The 25,791-nt window shown below is 35.5% G+C and overlaps 1 protein-coding gene and 1 pseudogene across 1 annotated transcript; both read left to right on the top strand.

Annotated features, from left to right (window-relative positions):
* The first annotated feature begins 1,829 nt into the window (after positions 1-1,829).
* Positions 1,830-5,936, top strand: LOC107609044 (sorting nexin 2B). The gene is made up of 6 exons (XM_016310866.3): positions 1,830-2,951; positions 3,096-3,506; positions 3,684-3,893; positions 4,363-4,623; positions 5,274-5,360; positions 5,593-5,936. Exons 1-6 carry the CDS (start codon positions 2,325-2,327, stop codon positions 5,671-5,673), a joined length of 1,677 nt encoding a protein of 558 aa, XP_016166352.2. The 5' UTR covers positions 1,830-2,324; the 3' UTR covers positions 5,674-5,936.
* Positions 5,937-10,840: 4,904 nt separating this feature from the next.
* On the top strand, positions 10,841-13,729 carry LOC107607030 (inositol transporter 1-like; annotated as a pseudogene).
* Positions 13,730-25,791: the final 12,062 nt, after the last annotated feature.

The raw sequence follows: 25,791 nt of genomic DNA, 5'->3' as shown, positions 1-25,791 counted from the left end.
CTCAATGAGAACCATGAAGGAGAAGAACTCAAAGCAGCTTAGGTAGCTATGAGAACCGAACTCAGTGCTTTGTTCTACTCTCTTGCCTTGAACCCTTGGCCATTCACCCTTATTATAGAAGAGTGAAGCTTCCAATGTTGAAATAATTCAAACCTGTTGCTGTCTTCTTCTCCAGCATCAGACTTTACAGCGGTGTCATCAGAACATAGAGAGAAGGCTGAATCTTTAACATGCAGCTTACCTTCTCTTTCATCCTTTTTTTTCAAGCTTCTTTAATCTTGATCGTGAATCTTTTCTTTGGCCCCAAGTTTAGATTCGGACCGTGAATTTTCTACTGACCATATTTGACTTTATTTTTTTCATGGTTGCTTGATCTGTACTTGAGGCTTGGCAGATTTCTTCACGGTTCCTAGGTGTAGCACAAATGGGGAAAGATACGTTTTGATGTGCTCTAACCTAATAAGAATTGCTTCTTTGTTGTAGTCCTTCTTCTTGCTTGGATTTGGAAATAAACTTTTTGTTCTTGACCAGAACCTAGCTTTGGCTCTTTTCACTTTCTTCTTTCTTGGTTCTGAGCTTTTGATGAGAAAGGGAGAAAAAGAAGAGAGAGAAGAGAGAGAGAGTGTGTTCGGTAGAATTGAAAGAGAAATCAAATGAGTTTGAATTTTATTTACTTTGTTGGTGACCTAGTGATTTGTGTGGATTTGGCTTTAGGATCACCGAGTGAACTCAGAAGGGTTTGGTCTCAATTCCTTCTTTCTTTCTTGGTTCATCCATATTCCTTCCTTGGATAAGATTGGAGTTGTGAGGCTGAAATTACATTCGGCCAAGGTATATGTGTATTAGCTTAATATTTGGGCCATCTTGTGCATAGATGGGCAAGACATTGTTTGGGTTGCATCTCAAGCTGCATGGGTCAATTTTGCTTAACTTATTCTCCTGCACACTAAGACAAATTACACAAACAATTTATAATGATCCAATAATATTTGTTCATCATTTTTAACATCTTTAATTAAGAATTAGTTTTTCAAAATCAATAGTTACTATTATTATAATGAACTGTGAATGACATAAAAAACTCATTTCTTCATTCATTCAATTTTCTTGGCTAAGGTTTTATTCATCTCAGTCATTATAATTATAGGGCTCAAATTCTTTACCGAGAGTTGATGGATTCCTTATTGACTAATCATTAATGCTACAAGTATTTAAATCATACCCAATATCCATTCAATTAGCATCCTAGGGTATTGTGGTCATACTATTTATTCCCAACATTCTCCGCCGTCATCATCATCTTTTCACCATTTTCGACCACCATCCTCCTCGGCCACCACCATCGACGACCCCTGTCTCTCTTCTTTTTCTTCTTCCATTATCAGCATGGATCACCAACAAATTTCTCTCCTTTTTTTCCTCCTTTAGTTCTAGTTAGCTTTTTTTACTCTCTCTTTTTCTTCATGAAATCAATACTAAAGTACTCTTTCCCTTTGTTCTGACTACCACCAACCATCTTGCACCGCTGCGACGTCTTCTTTAGCCCCAAATAGTGTGGCGGTGAATGGAAGTGAGCTGAACTGCTAAAGTGAGTTCTGATAGTATGGTAATGTCTGGAGTGAATAGTGAACTCCCGACTATTTGTGACTTGTAAAGGAGATTGTGGTGTATGAGATGTGTTTTAGAGAGTTATGAAAGACTGAACCAAGTGTCAACTAAATGTGTTACGTCATCTTTTATCTTCAGTGATAAAAATAGATGAAAAGACCAATTTAAATTACGTCTTAAAATTTTAAGATATATATTGGATTAATTGAAAATTGGAGGCCAAATTAAGTCCATGGTCAAATTTTAAAAATGAAAAAATTGAAAAGCATAGAGTACAGGGGATCAAATCCAGCTACCCGCAGGCAAGACAGTATTCCTGGCATTGGGTTCTGTAATTTTATCAGCTGCACCTGCGAAAACCAACCCCACGTGATCCTCGTGCCTGGACCACCACCACTGCAACCATCTTCTTCTTCTTCTTCTTCTTCTTCTTCATTCTTCAACCTTACTCTTCCAACCCAAACCCATTAACCCTATTTTGTTACACCCCCGGCGTATGTTAGCCCGCACCACTGAACACTCTCACCTCCCTCCTCCTCTTTCTCTTTCTCTCTCAGCAGCGGCACCACCAGCACCAAATCCCTAAAAGATGCCAACCACCCCCAACTCCATTTTCCTCAACCCCAAGCCTTCCTGATTCACCAAGGAACATCAGTTTCAGCCACAATTTCATTTCAATTTCAATTTCAATTTCATTTTGATTTCATTAAAGCGCAATGATGGGCTCTGAGAACCAGAGCTCCGAGGTTTCAGAACCCACAGAGCAAATGCACAACCTCGTACTCCACGACGAACACGACAACGACAATAACGACCACAACGGCGACGATCCCCTCGGCATCAAATCGTACTCCAACTACCGCAGTGCCATGTCCACCCTTTCCGACACCCACCACCCTCTCGCCGACACCGATCCCCTCTTATCGCCGCCGTCGCCCCGCCGCCACCACTTCCCTGACACCTCCTCTTACATCGACCCTCCTTCCTATAACGACGCCGTTTTCAGCCCCTTCAACGGCGCTGCTTCCTCCGTCGATAGCCCCTCCGGTAGCTCCGACAGCCCCTCCTTCTCTGGATCTCGTTCCCCGACCTCGGAGTACATAAAGATCACCGTATCGAACCCTATCAAGGAGCAGGAGAATTCCAATTCCATCGTTCCCGGCGGTAACAGCTATGTTACCTACTTGATCACGACGAGGACGAATGTGCCAGAGTTCGGAGGGAATGAATTCGGAGTCCGGAGAAGGTTCCGGGACGTGGTCACGCTTTCCGACAGACTGGCAGAGTCGTACCGGGGCTTCTTCATCCCACCAAGACCAGATAAAAGCATAGTGGAGAGCCAGGTAGTTAGAAGTTTGTTACAATTTCAGTTGCTACTGACTAGTTCAATTCTGTTATACAGACTATACTTGATGAATTTGATGCATATAAATTTGGTAAGTTTGGTTGATCAATACAATTTTCTCATTCACTTGTTTGAATAACAGGTTATGCAGAAGCAGGAGTTTGTGGAGCAGAGGAGGGTTGCCCTGGAGAAGTACCTGCGGCGACTCGGAGCACACCCGGTGATAGGAAAGAGTGATGAGTTCAGGGTGTTCCTGCAGGTTCAGGGGAAGCTCCCATTACCAACGACTACTGATGTGGCGTCGAGGATGCTGGACGGTGCGGCAAGGCTTCCCAAGCAGTTGATGGGGGAAAGTGTGATTGGGCCACAGGAGGTTGTGCAACCCGCGAAAGGGGGAAGGGATTTTATGAGGCTGTTTAAGGAGTTGAAGCAGTCGATGGCCAATGACTGGGGAGGTTCTAAGCCGCCAGTTGTGGAGGAAGATAAAGAGTTCCTTGAAAAGAAGGAAAGGATTCAAGAGCTTGAGCAGCAGATCACTAATGCATCTACACAGGTGTTCCTCTGCTCATGGAACTGTCAATTGTGTGTACTTATCAGTAACTTTTTTATTTTATCTTCCATGTGTCTGATAGCTTGTTTGATTTGTCTTGTAATATGTTTTGCAGAGTTTTTTGACTCGATTATTGTTTGTTACTGTGAATTTTTTTCATCATTGGCATATTTTGTGCAGGCTGAATCACTTGTCAAAGCTCAGCAAGATATGGGAGAAACCATGGGTGAACTAGGGTTGGCATTCATAAAACTGACTAAATTTGAGAATGAGGAAGCTGTCATGAATACGCAGAGGGTACGGGCTACGGATATGAAGGGTTTAGCAACAGCTGCTGTCAAAGCTAGCAGATTCTATCGAGAATTAAATGCTCAAACAGTGAAGCACTTGGTAAATTACAAAATCATTGTTTATATTATTTTCAACTACGTACTTTGCTGATTTTCTGGTTTAGGTGGTCCCTTTCAAACTCTATAAAATCAATTGCAAGCTGCAAATTTTCTTAAAGTGGTGGATTATAAGCTTTGCATGATTATAACCATACTAGGTATACATCAAAATCAGCTACCAAAGTTAGCCACTAGTGTAGAATACACATTGAAGTACAAAATACTCATTAAAATGAGTTAAACTACACATGTACACAAATATATAATGGCTGATTTTTGGTGTGTACATAGCATTTTTGTTATACGAACTATGTTCTTTGGCCTCAGCTTTTGCGTTAGTCTTATCTTCTCCTTGTCTGTTGGATATATGAATACCATAAGATGCAATATTCTTATGACGATCGTGCTCATACCAAAGGACTACTCACCAAATAATTTGGTTTGGTCATTTTCCAATTTATGCATAGCAGGATACACTTCACGAATATCTTGGATTGATGTTGGCTGTCCATGGCGCATTCTCAGACCGTTCAAGTGCATTATTGACAGTGCAGACTCTCCTATCAGAACTATCCACTTTGCAGTCTAGAGCTGAAAAACTTGAAGCGGCATCATCCAGAGTTTTTGGGGGTGACAAATCAAGGATGCGGAAGTTAGAGGAGCTACAAGATACCATAAAAGTTACTGAAGATGCTAAAAACGTGGCAATTAGGGAATATGAGCGGATCAAGGTATGTCGAACATTCAAGTGTCGTAAAATTTTATTCATTGTTTGAAGGTAGTTTTTCAACATTATATAGCTTTCTGGTTTGAGGACAGTTTGTGATCCAAATTTATATGAATTTCCAGTTAAAAGTTTTTGGTGATGTTATCTTTTTTTGATCCATCAAAGTTGTGCCTTTTTCTGTTTTTTGTTTTTTTAAATAATTTCCTTGACAATTAAACACCTGTAAATTGTAACAGGTGATTAATGTGTTAGTGAAGTTGCACCACCTGATTAATATACATCACTGATCTCTTTATCAATAAGAACTAGTCTTGCATCACTGTTATTGTTTTGATTTTATGTAAAAATTTATGGCAATACTTTTGGCTGCTGCTAGAAATTTCCATCTCAGCCTGATTTATAAGGGCTCTGTCTCCTATTTATGTTCAAAGTTCACAAGCCTGCCTATGATTCTTAGCTAAGCTGAAATGTTTCAGACTTAATTATTTATCTTTGCTTACTCTTTATGGTTAAATCATTTAATCTTCAATTCTGAAATTGGTTGCAATGCGACTTTCCTTGCATTATGTTTTATGCAATTCTTATTTAATATACATGTTTTATTTTATTGCTGAATATTCAATTGGCTGATGGCGTGCCAAATTTTCAATGCAGGAGAACAATAAGAGTGAACTGGAAAGGCTTGATAGAGAGAGGCGAACAGACTTCTTAAACATGTTGAAAGGATACGTTGTTAGTCAGGTATGACTTAGTATGTTGTTTGAAAAGAGTATATGACATGATATGGCACTCAATCAATGATAATTCTTCCTGCTCGTCTCTGAATGAAGCTTCGTGAAAATTCGCGGCAAAAATTTTTCATTTCACGTTCTAAGAATGAGTATGGTAGATTTTGATTCAGCTGCTTTTGAATTCAGTAGTGCATGCACGCTTCTGATTTAGTTCCTTACCATCTTTGTGAATTAACAAACAGGTGGGGTATGCTGAGAAAATAGCAAATGTATGGACAAAAGTTGTTGAAGATACTGGTGGATATGTGAAAGAAAGCACTTGATAACTGTGGCCGTAGTTTTAAATGTTCATCTTTTATTCATTTATGTGCCACAATCTGGAAATACATTTGTACCTATGACAATAAACTAAAAGGAAGCACTCTCAGGTTTCTAGGTTCTCTGTCACACTTGTACTCCTCAGTTCTTACATCGTTTCTTACACATCAGTTAAAGGCATTCTTGATGTTGTAAATTCACCTTTCTGGCTTTCTTGTTTTGTGTTTGACTGAATGCTGGTTTTGCAATTTTTCCCCCTTTTCTTTAAGCTGTGTAATATGGTTTTTTTTTTTTTTTTTTTTTTTTAATCTTTTTCTTTTCTTTTTGGTTACACTTGCTCCTCCACTATCTAGCATCATTTTTTAATTTGAGAAAAAAACAAATAGGTCCCTCACCTTTTGTCATGTGGACATTTTGGTTTTTGAGGATTGGAAAATACATTTACGTTCCTGATTTTTTCAAAATCAGGACATTTGGATCCTTCCGTTCAACTAAGATTGTGAAACATAACGGAGATGTCTTATGTGGATGCCGTTATGTTGACGTGGCCGTAACGGTGTCCACGTGGATGTGGTAGAAAGGTTTAGGGACAAAAAAGTCCCCCAACCTTAAAACGACACCGTTCCATGCTCAACCCAGAAACCCGACCTGACATTGCAATCCCTCTTCCTTATCATGCTCGCTGAGCCTTTTCCCTCCTCCATGGCTTCTTCAATGCTCGCTGAACGCCGATTGCCTTGCTGCTGTTGGTTGGAAACGGAAATGCTGCCTCCAGCCTCTTCGTTATCATCATCTGTTGGTTACTCTCTCCTTCACTTGCAATGCCATTGTTGCATTCCCTTTGAACCAAATTCCGCACCAGCCTTCTTCAAAGGACAATTATGAACATCGCCTGCCTTGTCGCTGTTGGTTGGACCGGCAACTTTGCCCTCATTAACCGAGTAAGAATTTTAAAAGAAAAAAATGGACAGAAAAGAAACAAAAAGGAACAGAAAATTGAAGCACGCATGTCACGTAGAGAATGAGGGTAGGAAGAGAGGGTGAAGCTTACTTGAAGCAATTTGACAACGAAATCATTGTTTGGACGAGTTCGGTGGGCGACTTGAATGCTGAGTTCAGAGACGCGTTGCAACAAGGGTTCGTCCATAAGGATGCTAATGAACGAAAGGAATGTTATGAGAATTTCTCAGAGAAAACTAATCAAACACATGATGCATTCTCATAGTTGCGGCCCGCGGTCATGGACGATCTTATGAGGGAGTTTGGACAGGAACGATGTCGTTTTAGGGTTGGGGGACTTTTTTGTCGCTAAACCTTTCTACCACATCCATGTGGGACACCATTACAACCATGTCAGCATAACATTATCCACGTCAGATATTTCCGTTACGTTTCACAATCTCAGTTGGACAGAGGGATCCAAATGTTCTTGTTTTCAGAAAGTCAGGGACGTAAATATATTTTCTAATCCTCAAAGACCAAAACTTCTGCGTGACAAAAGTTTAGGGACCTATTTGTTTTTGTTTTAATTTTAATATTGGAAAGATGGTTGTGTTTTGCTTTGTTATTGAAAGTTGGTGTTTCACTCAGCTGTGGAAGTCAGCTTCAAAGAAATTGGAGGGTCAGTTTTTGTTCACATGAAATTGGAGGGTTAGTTTTCATTCACATACCCACAAATTTCTTAATTTTGAATTTTAAATTTTTTTATTTGCAAATTTGATCTACCAATTTGTCTACAATGAAAATAAAAAAATTAACTACCCACAAATTAGATCCTTCGATTTGTGCATCCTCAAACATGAATTTATCACTCTAAAAATATGATCCTCATGTTTTAATTAAAAATTTGCCTAACTCCAAATCTGATCCTCATATTTGAGTTTTGCAATAAAAAAAAATCACCTCCATATTCTCCTTGACTAACAATAAAACAATAACAAATTAAAGTATTTTAATGGATTTTTTACAGGATTTTTTACAATAACATCTTCCACTTGGATTTTAATGAATTTTTATAAATTAAAAGTCTTATTAACTTATTTATACAAATTAAAATATTATTCTCATTATTATTTATTATTCTCATTATCAACTAGGTTTTATAATTTTAATGTTAGAATTAGTTATAGTGAAATTAATTTCTTTTATCTATATAGTTATTTATTTTACAATTTTAATTCTGAAATTTCTAAAGTATTTTATAGGATTTTTTTCTATTATAAAATAAAAAAATTTTATTTTTCAAAGAAAATTATTGAAATTTTAATTTTCGGAATCCAACTTTTTTTTGGTGGGGGAAAGTTTGCCATAACCCCGATGAACTCTATAAAATTCATAAAGTTCGTTGTAATCCGGGTGAATTTCAAATTCCTAAGCTTTACAACTGGCAATGGCAACCATTAATATCATCGACTCCAGGAATACATAGGAGTACACAAGAGTACACAGTAATAAGTTGTATTTAACAATGGTGTAGTAGAAATGGTGCTCCCCAACACCTTAATTTTGAAAAAACCTAGTTTGGTTTAATTTGGTAAGAAAGAAAGTTGTGGAGTTAAATACTGTACAGACAATAAACATGACTTCTTCAATATCGTCAACGGCCATGACCACCATTATCAGAATATACAAGAGTACACATGAATAAGCCATATTTAACAATGGTATAGTAGGAATTGTGCTCCTCAACACAAAAAAAAACTTAGAAATTTGAAGTTTGCTGGATGTAGGCAAACTTTATGAATTTTATAGAGTTGGCTGGGATTACGGTAAACTTAAGATATTTTATAATATATGTCTATATAGTTATTTATTTATTGTCATATTAGTAATAAACTTAAAAGTAATTATATTTATAAATTTTATTTTAATATAAATAAAATTTTTTGCTTCCAAAATTTTTTCAAACTCCGCCATTGGCCTCATGTAAAATATAGTGTCTTTGTATATACTTATATGTATTGGTTTGTGAGTAAAATGTCAAATTTGTCTTAAAATAATTCATTTTTTAGATTGGTCTCTGAATTTTTTTAATCAAATTCATCTTTAAAAAATTTTAAACTAGTCATATTAGTCATTCTATCACTTCTATTACTAATAATAATATCAAAATTTAGTGATATGACACGTTAAGTGATACCACACTGATGACAATACATACCTGATAGTGACTAACATAGTAAATTTATGCAATTATATCAAATTATTTTCAAATTGAGGGAATTCTATGGGATTTGCGGTGCCCTCCAAAAGTTAAGATCTTCGTTGGAGGCTACTTTACAATAGGATTCTAGTCCAGCACATCCACAAAAGATTCCAAAATGTAAAAGACTTGTGCCCTAAGGAGAGACAGACTCTTCATTGTTTAGTGCTCTGTCCCCTTGCGAAATAGGTTTGGCAAATCTTCAACCTCGGTGCGGCGTCAATAGTCAATGACAATTAAGAACCATAGTGGTGTTGGTTAGAACTGGGTTAGCTTGCAAGAAGACGACTACAAGGAACGAAGGACCTGACGATGGCAGCAATGATAGTCTAGGCAATTTAGCGAGGAAGAAATGCCAAAATCTTCTAAGGAAGGGACATCACTATATTCATTTTATCTGATGAAATTAATAAATGACTAGCTTTGGAAAAAAATATTGCCAATTGGCTATGATGCATGGACACTGACACAGACACGGGACACGACACGATACGAGACATAGGACATGTGGACACGTGAATTTAAAATTCTTATAAAAGAAGGGACACGACATATATATAAAATATAAAGTATTTTTTAAATAAATTGTAATGATATTTTAATATTTTGTTGATATTAAAATATAAATTATTTTTAATATTTTTTTATAATTATATAAAATATTTAAAATATATTGTTTTAATATTAATAATATATAATATTTCTAAACTCATTTTAAGAATACATGTTAAGAATAAGATTAGATACGCAAACACGTGATAGTATTTAGGTGTATCCAATTGTATTCGGAGAAGAATTTTTAATTTTTTATTAAGATACAGTTGGACACAAAAAATACGGGTGTTGGACAAATATCAATATGTATCGTGTCTAAAATGTATCCGATACGAAAACACGACAAATAAAAAAAGTGTTGGTACTTCATAGCCAACTGACAATTGAAATTAATTATTTATAATAATTTAATTAAAATAAACTCAATATAACAACAAGTAAGGGCTAAATTGTGCATCAATAATGTAGTTATCAAGTATTTCTAAAGATTAAAAGAATTATTACATAAACATGTTATAATAGGACTTGATGACGCAATCGACCAATAAAAAATTTTGTTGTATCTTTTGTTATGTTGAAATAAGTCAATTTGGTAAGTCAATGAGATATTTTCTAAGACTTGAGTTCTTATATATGTAGGATGAACCTAATATTTTTCATTATTTAAATTTCTTTCGTAGTCACATGGGTTTTTCGCATATTCAAAATAAAAAATATTCTTATTTAACTACTGAGATTTATTTATAAATAAAATTAAATAAGACATAAAAATATCAATTTATTTTTTCAAACGAGAAATATAAATAAATACGATATTTTTAAATTTTAATTAAGTGAAAATGCCTTAACTAAATACATAAATATTTCCATCCAATTACACCCTTTTGATTGTTTAAGTACTTACCAAGAAAAGTAAATAAAACAAATTAAACCTCTTCTTCCTTTCATAATTTAATTTTACCTCATGCTATAACAATAGAAGAGTTGTCTTTCTTATTACAGTTGTAAATATCTTTAATCAGTTTTATTTTTTATTGTTTTGTATTTGTACATTGTTGTAAGTGATGGATTTTTAGCCAGTTTTACTTAGAATAAACAAAAAATCCCTTTAAATATAACTAATTTTCGTAAAAGAGAACTAACTAGAATACTAAACTAAGCATTTGTATTCGGTGAATGTTATGGTGCCTAAAAGATGGTGTCTATTTACTAAAAAGAGTTAAAAATTAATATTTAATTTAAAAGATATAAAAATAAATAATTTTTAAAAATTCAAAATTTACTACAAAAAAAAGTTGGGCAAAATTTAGGCACTAAGTCATAGGCACCATAGAATTAACCTTTGTATTCTCTATAAAATGATGTCTCATCTTTTGTATGTATAACCATAGTTGATAATCAAGGAGCAAGCTAAAATGGTAGCAGCAGATATAAATATTTCTATGAGAGAAGGATGCTTCAATTACTTAAAAAAACATCCTGAGCGTAGAATATCAATTTTTCAAAACTCTTACATCATTGCAATTACTTTCACTGCTGGCATTGGAGGTCTTTTATTCGGCTATGATACTGGTATATATATATGCATTTGAGTTCAATTAGAAAGCTAATTTTAGTAATTTTTTTAATTCTAAATTTAAAACCCTGAATTTTAAACTCTTTACACAATTCTAATCTTAACCTCTAAATTTTTCAAAGATAAAAATTTAAAAAAATAATTTTGCAAGAAAAATCAATTAATATTGACTATTTTATAATTTTTTTATTATATTTTTCTTTTAGGAATATATACCCACATAATTGCTCATATTTGTTTCTATTTGATCAATAAATGAATACTGGTGTGATATCAAGTGCCCTCTTGTATATAAAAGAGGATTTCAAGCATGTCAAGAATAATTATTTTTTTCAGGTAATAAGCAAAAAGGTTTACTAAGTTACACACTTTGACTATAGAAAGTTTTTATTTTTGATAATTGAGAAAATGCTCAACATTAAAAAAAAATTAAGCATTTATTAAAATAAGATGGTTATTTCTATAATTGCAATCTCTTAGATCATTCAATCAAAATGACAAATCATCTAATAATTTATGATATCATCTTCACATGACCTTAAAATAAAGCTTCAAAAAGAAAAAAAAAATCTTACAAACACAAGATCTAAGTGAAAAAGAATAAGACACCCACTAAAACGTAACAATGCTAGGCTTTTTGGGATTGATTGAAAATTATGAAAAAGACAAGGAAAAGAAGAAGAAGAATTCGGTAACCTATACATGAATGTTAATTTTTGTCTTGGGCGCCTAATATGATATCTATTGTTATGGCGTCTACACAGTAATTTTAATTTTGGACAAGTATTGTAAAATTTAAAATAATATTTTTTTTATTATCAAATAATACATTTAAATATGATAGTCACCATAATCATCATAATAATAACCATAGACTTTACTTTTGATTTTTATGTTTTATATATTTGTGTGTAATTATGTGTTTATATTTGCAGGAACTTATTGTTGCTATGGCCTTGGTTGGTGCAATATTTGGTGCTACCATTGGCAGTTACATTAATGATGCTTTAGGGCGAAAGATGGCAATTGTAGTAGCAAATTTTTGTTTTGCTGTAGGATCACTTATTATGGCTATTACACTAAATCCTTGTGTTATTATAATAGGCCATTTTTTGGTTGGCCTTGGTGTTGGTGCAGCTTCCGTTACTGCTCTTGTTTATATTGCAGAAGTATCACCATCTGAAATAAGAGGAGGATTAGTTGGCTTCAATGCTCTTATGATTATTGGTGGACAATTTCTTTCATTTGTCATCAATTATGGTTTGACAAAGGTAAGCGTACATAATTTGCTAATCACCACTGGATTGTTAATAAGAAGAGTAACAACAATAATAATAGTTTTTCTGTTAAATACTCAGTCATAATTTTATAATATCTAATTAAATCTATTAGAAATGTAATTATTTATGTATTTTTTCTTTAAACTTAAATTCTTGGGGGAAGTAATTTTACAACTGGTATCGTAGTTTTTATAATTTGAAGGTCTAGAATTTAAACTTTGTTGACTCCAGAAGAAATAATTTAATATAAGACAAATAAAAAGAGAAAAATGACTTATATATGCAAAAATTAAGGTAAACACACCATAAGTTTTTTAGTAGAAGAATCTATTAGAGATATAATCATTCATACACCTCCTATCAATTTAAATTTTTCGTAAAAATAGTTTCCTGATAAAATCATTTTTTTGCATGTAGGTCCTGGGTACGTGGCGTTGGATGCTCGGAGTTACAGGCTCACCTGCAGTGGTCCAAGTAGTTTTTATGATCTTCCTCCCCGAATCCCCAAGATGGCTCTATTTTAAGGTAAAACCTATACATGTCAATACATGTAAAACATGTTCCAAATTCATTGTTATTCTTCTTGTATGTGAATTTTTTTCTTTAACCTACAGAACAAGAAAGAAGCAGCCGCTAATGTTCTATCCAAGATTTACCCATAACCTCGTTTAGAAGATGAGATTGAGATTCTCGAATTTCACTTGGAGAAAGAACAGAAAAATAAGGTCAAAGTTAACTACAGTTATGTGTTCAAGCTGAAAGACATTAGAGTTGCGTTTATATGTGGGGCTGGACTTCAAGCATTCCAGCAATTTATCGGTATTAGCATTGTCTTGTATTATTGTCCAATAATCATCCAATTAGCTGGGTTCAAATCAAACAACGCTGCATTATTCTTCTCCCTCATTGTTTCTGGCTTGAATGCCGGTGGCACAATTCTTGGAATCTATCTTATCGATGCTTCAGGCCGCAAAATGCTCACTCTTGGTAGCTTATTAGGTGTGGCTATAGCCCTGACCATCCTCTCTGTGGCATGCTTTATTATAGGACATGTCAATGCCAGTCAAGTATATGCTTGGCTTGCGATCGTTGGTTTGGCTTTGTATATCATATTCTTTGCCCCTGGTATGGGTCTTGTGCCATGGGCAGTGAACTCAGAGATTTAACCTGAAGAGTATAGAGGAATATGTGGTGGCATGTCTGCAATTGTGAATTGGATTTGTAGTGTTATGATGTCTATTAGTTTTCTTTCAGTAGTTGATGCCATAGGGCTTGGTGGGAGTTTCATGATTCTCTTGGGAGTCACTTTGGTTGCAATTATTTTTGTGATCATCTACATGCCAGCGACAAAAGGATTGACCTTTGAAGAAGTTTCAAACATTTGGAAGGAAAAAGCTTACAGAAAAGACAAAAATGACATAAGTCTGGTTGAGAAAACAAATACATGATTTTGTTTTCAGTAATTACTATTGTATTGAATGTTAAATAGAATAAATCATTATTACTTTTGATTTGGGTTTAAATGAGAGTAAAATAAGATATTCTATTTTACTTGGGCCTTTAGGGTTTAATGAAAACTAATAGCTAAGTATAAATAGAACTCCAAGCTTTTGGTTCCTACATACCAAAATTACTTTGCAACCTTTGCTCCATCAGAGAGTTGTTATTTAGCCTAAAATAAGAATTTGGTAGATTTTGGTTGAAGAAGATTAAAGAATCACACATTAAAATTAAGAACAACAAATCAAGATGGTGATTGTGAATGTAGGTATGCTTCCACTGCCAGATATCTTTCTCAAAACTAGGACACTTGGATCTTTCCATCCAACTGAGATTGTGAAATGTAATGGAGATGTCTGATGTGAATGTCGTTATGTTGACGTGGCCATAATGGTGTCCCACATGGATGTGGCAGAAATGTTTAGGGACAAAAAAGTCCCCCAACCTTAAAACAACACCGTTCCATGCTCAACCCAGAAACTCGGCCCGACATTGCAACCCATCTTCCCTCTCATGCTCGCTGAACCTTTTTCCTCCTCCATGGCTTCTTCAACGCTCACTGAATGCACATTGCCTTGCTGTCGTTGGTTGGAAACAGAAATGCTGCCCCCAACCTCTTCGTTGTCATCATCCATTGGTTACTTTCTCCTTCACCTGCAATCCACTGTTACATTCCCTTTGAACCAAATTTTGCACCATCCTTCTTCAAAGGAAAATCATGAACATCGCCTGCCTTGCCACCATTGGTTAGACCAGCAACTCTGCCCTCATTAACCAAGCTAGAATTTTAAAAGCAAAAATGGACAGAAAAGAAACAGAAAGGAACATAAAATTGAAGCACGCATGTCACGTAGAGAATAAGGGTAGGGAGAGAAGGTGATGCTTACTCGAAGTAATTTGACAATGAAATCCTTGTTTAGACGAGTTTGGTGGGTAAGTTGAATGCTGAGTTCAAAGACGCATTGCAGCAACGGTTCGTCCATAAAGATGCTAATGAATGAAAGGAATGTTATGAGAGTTTCTCAGAGAAAACTAATCAAACATCTAATGCATTCTCATAGCTGCGGCCGGCAGTCAGGGACGATCTTAGGAGGGGGTTTAGACAGGAACAACGCCGTTTTAGGGTTGGGGGACTTTTTTGTCGTTAAACCTTTCTACCACATCCACGTGGGACGTCATTATGGCCACGTCAGCATAACGACATCTATGTTAGATATCTTCATTACGTTTCACAATCTTAGTTGGATAGAGGGATCTAAATGTCCTGGTTTTCAGAAAATCAGGGACGTAAATGAATTTTCCAATATCTAGGGACCAAAATTTTCGCGTGACAAAAGGTTAGGGACCTATTTGTCATTTTTTCTTTTAATTTTAATATTGGAAAGATGGTTGTGTTTTGCTTTGTTATTGAAAGTTGGTGTATTTCACTCAGCTGTGAAAGTCACATTCAAAGAAATTGGAGGGTCAGTTTTCATTCAAATAAAATTAGAGAGTCAGTTTTCGTTCACATACCCACAAGTTTCTTAATTTTGAATTTTAAATTTTTTTTATTTGAAAATTTGACTTACCGATTTGTCTTACGGTGAAAATAAAAAAAATTAACTACCCAAAAATTGAACCCTCCGATTTATACACCCTCAAATATGAGCTTATCACTCTAAAAATCTTACCCTCATATTTTAATTGAAAATTTTCCTAACTCCAAATCTGACCTCAGATTTGATTTTTGCAATAAAAAAAATCACCTCCATATTGAATTAAAACACCAAACTTTTCCATGACTAACGATAACACAACAACAATTTTCATTACTAAAGAAATGAGCCTCAAAGGGTATGGTGTGCTAGAAGGCTCAATTTTTTTGATGGAAATTGTTGTTGTGTTATCTTTAATTATGGAAAACTTGGGTATTTTAATTCAATATGGAGGTGTTTTTTTTTAATTGCGAAAACCAAATCTAAGGCTTAGATTTGGGGTTAGGCAAGTTTTCAATGAAAATCTAAGAATCAGATTTCTAGAGTGATAAGTTCATATTTGAGGATGTACAAATCGGAGGGTCCGATTTCATGTGAATGAAAATCGACCCTCTGAGTTCTTTGAATGGGACTTCCACAGCTGAGTGAAACAGACCAACTTCTAATAACAAAGCAAAACACAACCATCTCTCCAATATTAAAATTAAAAAGTGACCTTTTGATGAATACTGAAGTTTCTAAAATTAACCATGAAAATACTAAAAAATTGAGGAAAATCATGATGCTTGGCTTAGTCCATTTAACTTGCAATGTAGTTGTGAATTAGATAGAGTAAATTGTAAACCTCGTGTAATTAAAGAGTAATTAGTCAATAAATTAATTATTAATAAAAATTAGAAAATTAAATTTTATTAATTTAAAGAGGTAGAAATACTAAAAATATGAATTTTAACACTAATTTTAAAGAATTTGGCTCAAAACTGGGCCAATAGATCGAACCGATTGAACTGGATCCAAATCGAACTGGATCCAAATCGGGCCCATGGCCCAATATATAAACATGAAGTTCAGCTCATCTTCCCCAAGTCAAAAGGGAAACACGCTGAAACTCCATGAAAGGGAAGGGGGCAAGAGCTCAAACCCTAACCTCTCACATAATCTCCCATAACTTCCAATCCTGATCTCCGATCGCCGCATCGTTTGCAGCTATGCGATCATCGCGTCGAGCTCTATGAAACCCACTGCGTCGAGAATCGGAATGGCTCCGTATGAGGCTCTGTATGGAAGAAAGTGCCAATCTCTACTATGTTGGTATGAAGCAGGAGAATAAAGTTTGTTAGAGCCTGAGTTAGTAGCTGAAACCACTAAACAGATTAAGAAAATCAGAAATAGAGTTCTTACTGCTTAAAGTTGCCAGAAAAGCTGCGCCGACTAAAGGCAGAAGCCTTTAGATTTTGAGGAAGGAGATCATGTATTCTTAAAGGTTACACCAACAACCAGAGTGGGTAGAGTGATCAAGACAAAGAAGCTGAACCCTCGTTACATCGGTCCATTTCAGATTTTGAAGAGAATTGGGCCGGTGGCGTATCTGATAGCTTTGCCACCGCATCTTTTGAACCTGCACGACGTATTTCACGTGTCGCATCTTCAGAAGTACACTTCTGATGCTAGCCACATTTTAAAACCCGAATCAGTTCAATTGAGAGAGGATTTAACACTTCAAGTAACTCCGATTAGAATTGACGATACCAGCATCAAACAATTACGCGAAAAAGAGGTTTTATTAGTCAAAGTTGTTTGGAATCGGCCTGGAATTGAAGAACATACTTGGGAACTTGAATCCAAAATGCGGAAGGACCATCCACACTTATTTTCAGGTAACTAAATTTGAATTTTAAGGGCAAAATTCTTATTTAGGTAGGTAGGATGTAAACCTTGCGTAATTAAAGAGTAATTAGCCAATAAATTAATTATTAATAAAAAAATTAGGAAATTAAAATTTATTAATCCAAAGAGGTAGAAATACTAAAAAATGAATTTTAATAATAATTTTAAAGAATTTGGCTCAAAACCAGGCCAACGGACTGAACCGGTTGAATCGAATCCAAATTGGGCCTGTGGCCCAATATATAAACATGAAGTTCAGCTCTTCTTCCCCAAGTCAAAAGGGAAACACACTGAAACTCCATGAAAGGGAAGGGGCAAGAGCTCAAACTCTAACCTCTCACTTAATCTCCCATAACTTCCAATCCTAAGCTCCGATCGCCCCACTGCATCGAGCTCTACGAAACCCACCGAACAATTTGATAAGAAAATCTCAATTTCTCACTCAGTCTTCCTCTCCTAAAATTCAAAATTTTGAGGTTTTCAATTTGATAGATTATGTGATTTTGATGTTCTAGGTTTCAATTAGCTTGAGAAAATTATTGGGTTTTGTTCTATTGATGCTTGAGGAAGGTAAGAACCCTCAAAACCCTTGTGGATTATTGAATTAGTAAGCTTTGATGTTGATTGTGGTGACATGATATGGAAACATATTGAATTATGTTGAATTAAGGTCCAGTGGTGATATTGAAAGTTGGAGATTGAACCTTGGAGGCTGAAATTCTGCTTGGAGAGGCTTTGGGGCTGTGGACACTTGAGGAACAGTGAAATTGAGGTGTCTTTGGCTTAAGGAGAAATCAACCAAGGTATAGTTTTGGTTTCTCATAGATAATATATAATGTCATGTGAAAACTTAGGCTAGACGACCATAGGATAGGTTGGAATGTGTAATTATGTTAGTGTTTAGTAATCTTGATGAAAATGTTGAGTAGAGTATAACATTAGATTGTGCATAAATGCTTGTGATATTTGGTGATGATGATGAATGGTGAGGATGAGATGATATTATGATGAATTTGTGGGTTGTGTGGAATGAAAATGCTAAAAATTCTGGCGTATGTATGCGTATGCGAGAGGGGAGTTTTACAGGCTCGCGTATGCAGGCAAGTGCCACGCGACGCAAGACATCTCCTCTGTCCAAGGGGCTTGCGTACGTGGACAATGGTTGCGTAAGCAAGTTGGGTAAATGATAGCCTCACGTATGCAAAACATAGCATGCGTACGCGGAACCCCTGTTTTTGAAAAGAATGGATTTTTACGATTTTCAACCTATTTTCTAACTTTCAAACCTTTATATTTACCTCCTAAAGTCTCAATTTAGTTTTTAAATCATGAAAAGGGGTAAAACTTGGAGAAGGAGTTAACTTGACGCTTAGGGATGGCAATATCTACCTTACTCGCGGGTACCCAATCCGACCCCACCCGGTCGGGTAGGGTTGCCAACCCGATCCGCAGTGGGTAGGGTAGGGTGCGGGTTGAGTCTCAACCCTACCCGACCAACCCGCACTCTATATATGTATATCTTATATACTTATATAAAAATATGTTTTAAGTGAATGTTGAACTAAAGACCTCTCACTAAATGCAAAAGATCCTTAACCACTAAAAGAAAACCATTAATTGATAATTTAATATTTTTTACATAAAATTCAGTTTTATTTTAAATTATGATCAAGTTATATAATAATGTTGTATCTTTTTTGTAACCCGCGGGTAGGGTTAGGGTTGGATCCAAACCCTACCCTACCCTACCCATTGCCACTCCTATTGATGCTGAAGAAAGTTTTGAAGTAATAAATTGTGGTTGAGAAAGTGTGGGAATGATAATGGTGTTATGTATACTGAAAAAATTGATAATAAATGATTGATATTGAATTAATTATTGGCTTATGCATTTCCACTTATCTGAGATATGAGTTTTCCTGGGTAGATGCAGTGGCTAGCCACCACGCGCTTGATAAACCCCATTTGGAGGGTTTATCTTGTGTTGAATTTAGAGGATTTTATCGCCTTCTCACACTTTTATCCAATGAAATAGCATAGTTTTGTAAATTCTCCTTTAATTGTGCTTAAGAGTGAAAACATGCTTTTGAGGTCTTAAATTAGCTAAATTTAATTCACCTTGATTCCATTAGATACCTTGATATGTTTGTTAAGTGATCTCAGATTTAGGAGGCAAGGATTGGGTTGAGGGAATGAAGAAAAAGCATGTAGAAATGGAGAACTCATGAAGAAATGAAGGAATCGCAAAAGCTGTCAAGCCGACCTCTTCGCACTTAATCGATCAAAACTTGAGCTACAGAGGTCCAAATGATGCGGTTTCAGTTGCGTTGGAAAGCTAACATCCGAGGCTTTGAAATGATATAAGATTTTCCATAGTTGTATTGTGGATAGGTGATCGCACACGCATGGTACACGTACACGCCGATGGTTGCACATAGTTCACTTAATGCAACTCGTGGCCAGTGATTTTAGAAGCCTTGTGGGCCTAATCTAACTCATTTCTGATGCTATTTAAGCCAAGGATTGAAAGGAAATTAACATACTTTTGATCATTAGTCATAGTTTAGGCTTGAGAAGTAGCTAGAATTAGTTTCTAGAGAGAGAAGCTCTCTCTTCTCTCTAGAATTAGGAGTAGGTTAGATCTAGATTAGGAATTCCTAGATCTAGGTTAATTTCATGCTTTGATTTACTTTTCCTTTTGTAATTCTTCTTCTTCTTCTACTTTTCCTCTCTTTAGTTTTGCATTTAATTCATGTAATTCTCTACTTTTATGTTGATGCACTTTTGTTCTTCCATTTTCCTTTAATACAATTTATGATTCATGTTCCTTTATTGCTTATTTGATTTGTTGTTGTTTAATTCCTTGCAATTGAGTAGTGTAGATTTACTTCCCTTGCCATATTACTATGCGTTCCTTTTGTGCCTTCCAAGTGTTTGATAAAATGCTTGGTTGGATTTTAGAGTATAATTTTATGCTCTTGGCTTGGGAAGGTAACTTAGGAACTCTTGAGTTACTAATGTCCAAGTGATTGGCGATTGGGAGCCATTAACTCTAGATCTAACTAATTGATTTGGTGGAGAACTAGGACTTATGGACTTGGATTGACATAGCTCATTTGACTTTCCTTTACTTGTTAGAGGATTACTTAATGGGGTTGATCCTTGCCAATTCTCATGTTGTGGTTAGTGATTAGGATAGAGATCCTTGACCACTAACCCTTGCCAAGACTTTTCTAGTTGTTAGTTTATTTTCATTGCCATTTACTTTTCATGCCTCTTATCCCAAAAACCCCAAAACATAACCCATAACCAATAACAACACACTTTGTTGCAATTCCTAGGGAGAACGACCCGAGGTTCAATACTTCGGTTTATAAATTTAGGGATTTGTACTTGTGACAAACAAATTTTTGTATGAAAGGATTATTGTTGGTTTAGAAACTATATTTACAACGAGATTTTATTTGTGAAATTATAAACCGTCACAAATTCGATCATCAAAATGGCGCCGTTGTCGGAGAATTGCAATGGTGTTGTGTTATTGGTTATTGTACATATGTGAATATTGTGAATAGTTTGCTTGTTTGATTTAGTAGCTAGATTTTATCTCCTTGTTTTTGTGCCTTTTATTTTTGAATTTGCTATCATGAATTCTCACTTTAGTTATGAGTTTGGTCCTAACTATGTTGTAGGAAATGAGGACTTTAATGAGAATGTGTATCAAGGATGGAATAATCAAAGGTGGGAGGAGCCATATGCATATGATCAATCTTCATGGCAACAACCTCCACCAATAAACTATGAAGAAGAGCCATTCTATGATGCATACCAATCAAATATCTATGGTGAGCATCCTTGTGACTTTCAAGAACCACCACCATATGCCTATGAGCCATATCCTCAACATAACCCTCAACCATACTCACAAGTCCCTTCTTACCAACCACCTTCATATGACCCTAATCCATATCCATCATTCCAACAACCATATGAGCCATATGAGCCACCACCATCCCAACATCAATATTTTCAAGAGCCACCCCTCCATATTATTACCAAGATGAACCACCCCCAATGTATACAAATTTTCAACCACAACATGATAGAACCATATGAGCCATATGAGCCACATATAGAACCACCACCATTCCAACCTCAATACTTCCAAGAACCACCTCCAATATATGAAAATTTTCAACCACAAGATGAACACTACTTTCCACCACAACCTCCCATGGAAGAATATTCATGTCCTTCAATCCAAGAGCCATATGATCCTACTCATGATATCCAAGAGGAACAAGAGTCAAGGGATCGTCTCAAGAAAGCATTGGATCAATTTCAAGCAACCATGGAGTGTGTTGTGCAACAAGTGGAAAGAATGGAAAATATTGAACCACCACAACTCTACCAAGAAGAACCACCTTCCTACTATGAACCCTTCCTTCAAAATGATGAACCCTTCCATCCACCCCAACCTCCAATGAATGACATCCTTAATGTTATTGTTCAAGGACAAGAGGAGATAAAAAGGGATGTGCAACAATTCACGGCCGCCTTGGACGAGGTGGTAAACCAGTTAGCATCCCAATGCTTGAATACTCAAGGAACTCCCATGGCTACATGTGGAGAGTCAAATGAAGAGCATAACACGAAGGAGAGATTGGTGGCACTACAACAAACAAGGCTTTTCGCAACGGTCAAAAACCGTTGCCGTAGATTGAAAAACCGTTCCCAAAACTTTAGGCAACGCTTTGGCAACGGTTTTTGACCTGTGGTATATGCGGCCGTTACCAATGCTCAAAGGCAACGGTTTTTTACCTAAGGCAACAGTAACAGAAAAACCGTTGCCACAGTTAGTGGCATAGACAATGGTTTTGACAAAAAATTTTAAACAACGGTTTTGATCCGTTACTTAATAAGCAACGGTTTCGAACCGTTCCTATTAACATGACAACGGTTTAAAACCGTAACTGAATAGGCAACGGTTTTAAACTGTTGTAATTTTATTATTCACATAGCCAACGGTTTTAAACCGTTACCGTTGGTGCCAGGTTTCGGCAACGGTTTTAAAACCGTTGCCAGTTTATAGCCATCTATGACAACAGTTTTAAAGCATTACTGTTGATGTTGTTTTCGGCAACGGTTTTAATTTCAATTTTTTTTATTATTTAATGTCAATAAATAATCTAAACTACTTGAATAAAGTCACTAAAGAAAAATAATTGAACATTTCCATCAAATTTGACTTATAAAAATTGTTGTAAGATCCACAATCACATATTATTTGCTAATAAGAATAAAATGTGTACATTTCCTTAAGTTTCTAAAAGAAACAAGACTAATATTCTCACTTGAACATATTCCCAAATAGCTTCTTTATCTTTAATCCCTTCCAGTTTGTGAAAATTAATGGACAAACATATGAGTTCCTTGCCACTATGCCCAATTTGCTCAAGTTGTTTACAACTTCATCAGTAGGACCAATTCTCTCTCCTTCAATATTTAGAGTAATTTCTTCTCTATCTTCCAACTATCTTGCATGAATCTTCAACCATTGTGTAGGTCCTCATGTTTTCTTCACAGTTGTCTCTATACAAAGAGAATAATTAAAATTACCATAATATATTCAAAGAGACTAAAACATTAATATTTTTAGCATTATATACCATCCCTCTTATCGATTTATATACATTTAATTGAAAAAAAAAAACAGCTTCATCCATTTAGCCAGATGAATAAAATTCCATAATTTCACTATTGCTAATGATTTATTCCAGCCGCGTAGAGAGAGTTATTTATAGAAAAATCACAGCAATTACAACTCAATGAGAGAGAGAGAGAGAGAGTTATTTATAGCCTAGTGCACCAAGTAAAAGTCACAGACTCTCACAACTGCTATAAGAAAACTAACTATTTAACACTTGAGTCTTGATTTTCTTGTTCGGGTTTTGCTATTTAACTTGAGTCTTGATTTTATTGAAAGCCTAGCTCAAATTAATCAATTCAAGTAAATTAATCGTGCTTATTAATGAAAATAACAAAAAGCCATGTCCTCACATACAACCATTTTCATCATCATGCTCACCGAACACTCTTTTTCAACCCCCGCCCTGCCGCCCCCAAATAATAATTTAGTGAACAAAAGCAACAGCATTTCCAAATAATAATTTAGTGAACAAAAGCAACAGCAAAAGATTAGCAAATCCCACATTCCCATACTTTATTCTGCTCCCTAATCGCAACACCATAATCAGTTAATCACGTCTCATCTCATAATCCAAACTCTAATCACTATTCAAAGGACTGAAACAAACACAAAAGCAGAAACTCACACACCGCTTTCCTTTCTTCTTCTTAACTCCAACAAAAATGGCCAACAGCCAAACACGCCCTAACTAAACAAAAGAAAATCAGAAAAAGACCACTTACCACAGATGACAACCCACAATCAGCCAAGGCAGTGAAGCAGAAGCAGCGAGGTAGAAGCAGTGAAGCAGAATTAAATATAATACTAAGTTCTCCCTCACCTTCATAATGATTTTCCAGTGAACAAAAAAGTTAGCAAATTAAATATAATACTAAGCCTAATGCTAATAATGTTTACTAATAGAGAGAGGGGATGAGGAAAACAAAAGATAACTATTAGGATAAAATTTGTGGAAAGAAGACTAAATAAAACATCTAAACAATTCGGCTACCTGGTGTTTCTCAGAGCAGTACCGCACTTGTCTGCAACTACTGCAGAGTTTATCTCATTTCCATGTTCCACACCTATTGCAAAAAGCAGAAAAAGATTCCCATCTTTTAATAAGATGTGCCTAATCAATAGAAGTACTAATACACCAATCTTAATGTGAAAACAGGTCATATATTAGTCATATACAAAGCAAAAATAATAGTAGAAATAATGCACAGTATAGCAACAATAAAAATACAATGTAAGAGCAGCTTGTGCAGGGTATCAAATTAAGTCTGACATTGAAATATAGCAAAAGCATAGTGCTACAAAATCAAAAAGATGGATTGCATGTACTCATGAACTCTATAACTCATGCATAACTCTAGAATGCTACTCCTCATAAGGAAATAGTCACCAGTTATAATCCATCTCCATGTTTACAGTATCTTTAGGGTGGTGAAGTGTGATAATCCATCTCTATGTTTACAGGGAGTGTCATAAATCTTAATTTACATAAAAGTTGTATCACTCAATCATCTAGAATATTATCACTGAGAGAACCCATCATTTAAACTCAGAGAAGCAGTGACCAAAACAGGCAGCATTATACCAAATCAAAATTCAAATAAAAACAGAAACCAAATCAATTAAACTCCAACAACAGTGACCATGGTTGTAGCAAAATGGAGAATTCAAACTCAATGGAATCAAAAACAGAAATGAATTCAATGGAATTCAAAACAGAGATGGCTTACAATAAAAGAACGAGGCAACAGCAACAGGAAAGGAAGCCCCCTTCTCTCCGGTCCGTGATTCCGGCGACCAGAGGCACGACGGTACGGTGTGTTCTCCAGTGACAATCGACGGTGGCAGCGGCTCCTCTTTTGGTGGCGACAAGCATGAACGGCGGCTCCTCTCCACGTCCTCGGCGACGGACCTTCGACGGCAACAGTGGAGATCAGACGCGACGGAGCTGGCAGCACAGGCGGCGTCTTTTTTCTCCCCTACGAGCTTCCTTCCTCACGCATCTCTTCTCCCTCGCGACAGCAATGACATCACGGCAGCGGCGGTGTGACGGGTTCGACGGAGGCACAGCCACGGTGACGCGACGGTGCGGCTTCGACGGCGTTCGGCTCCTCGGCTTCAGATCTGACGGTGACGTGACCTCCTTCGGCGGCGTGAAGGCATGGCGGCACGGAATAGAGCCTCCCTCCTTCCCTAGTTCTCGCGTTCTCTTCTCCCTCACGTCAGACTCTCTCTCGGTCACTCCTCCACCTCCACTCTACGGCGACGGCGACGGCGACGACGGTGGAACCCTTGCTGGCGCCGTCCCTTCCATCTCTTCCCTCTCTTCTTCTCTGTTTCTTTGCCCTTTTGGTTCCCCCCTTCGAGCTCCCTTTTCTCGTTTCTTTTCTTTTCTTTATGTATGGTTAATTTAGAAATTAGGTTATAGAGTTAGGGTTACGAAAAAAAAAATAAAGATAATATGAAGATTTTAATAAAATTATAAAGTAAAATATTTATTCAATGGATATATAATATTTATTCTAAAATTATTTTAATTTTATTTTTTTATATTAATATTTGTTATATATTTATAATAAAAATATATAATATTTATTATAAATTTATTTTAACTTTATGTTTTTAAAATATAATATTTTTTATATATTTATAATAATAATAATAATAATATATAATATTTATTATAAATTTATTTTAACTTTATGTTTTTAAAATATAATATTTTTATATTTATAATAATAATAATAATATATAATATTTATTATAAATTTATTTTAATATTATTTTTTTTAAAATAACATTTATTATTTATTTATAACAATAGTTTTTGAGTATTTTATAAATTTAGTATTTATAGAAAAAATAGTTTATATTTATATGATTATCTGAAATTATTTTTATTGGTATTGTTTAATTTGTATAATTATTTAAATAATATTAA

Source organism: Arachis ipaensis, chromosome B7 (genome assembly GCF_059453495.1).
Source record: "Arachis ipaensis isolate K30076 ecotype BB chromosome B7, ASM5945349v1, whole genome shotgun sequence".
Lineage (NCBI taxonomy): Eukaryota > Viridiplantae > Streptophyta > Magnoliopsida > Fabales > Fabaceae > Arachis > Arachis ipaensis.
Note: the sequence above shows the minus strand (reverse complement) of the source record. Positions and strands in the feature narration are given on the sequence as shown.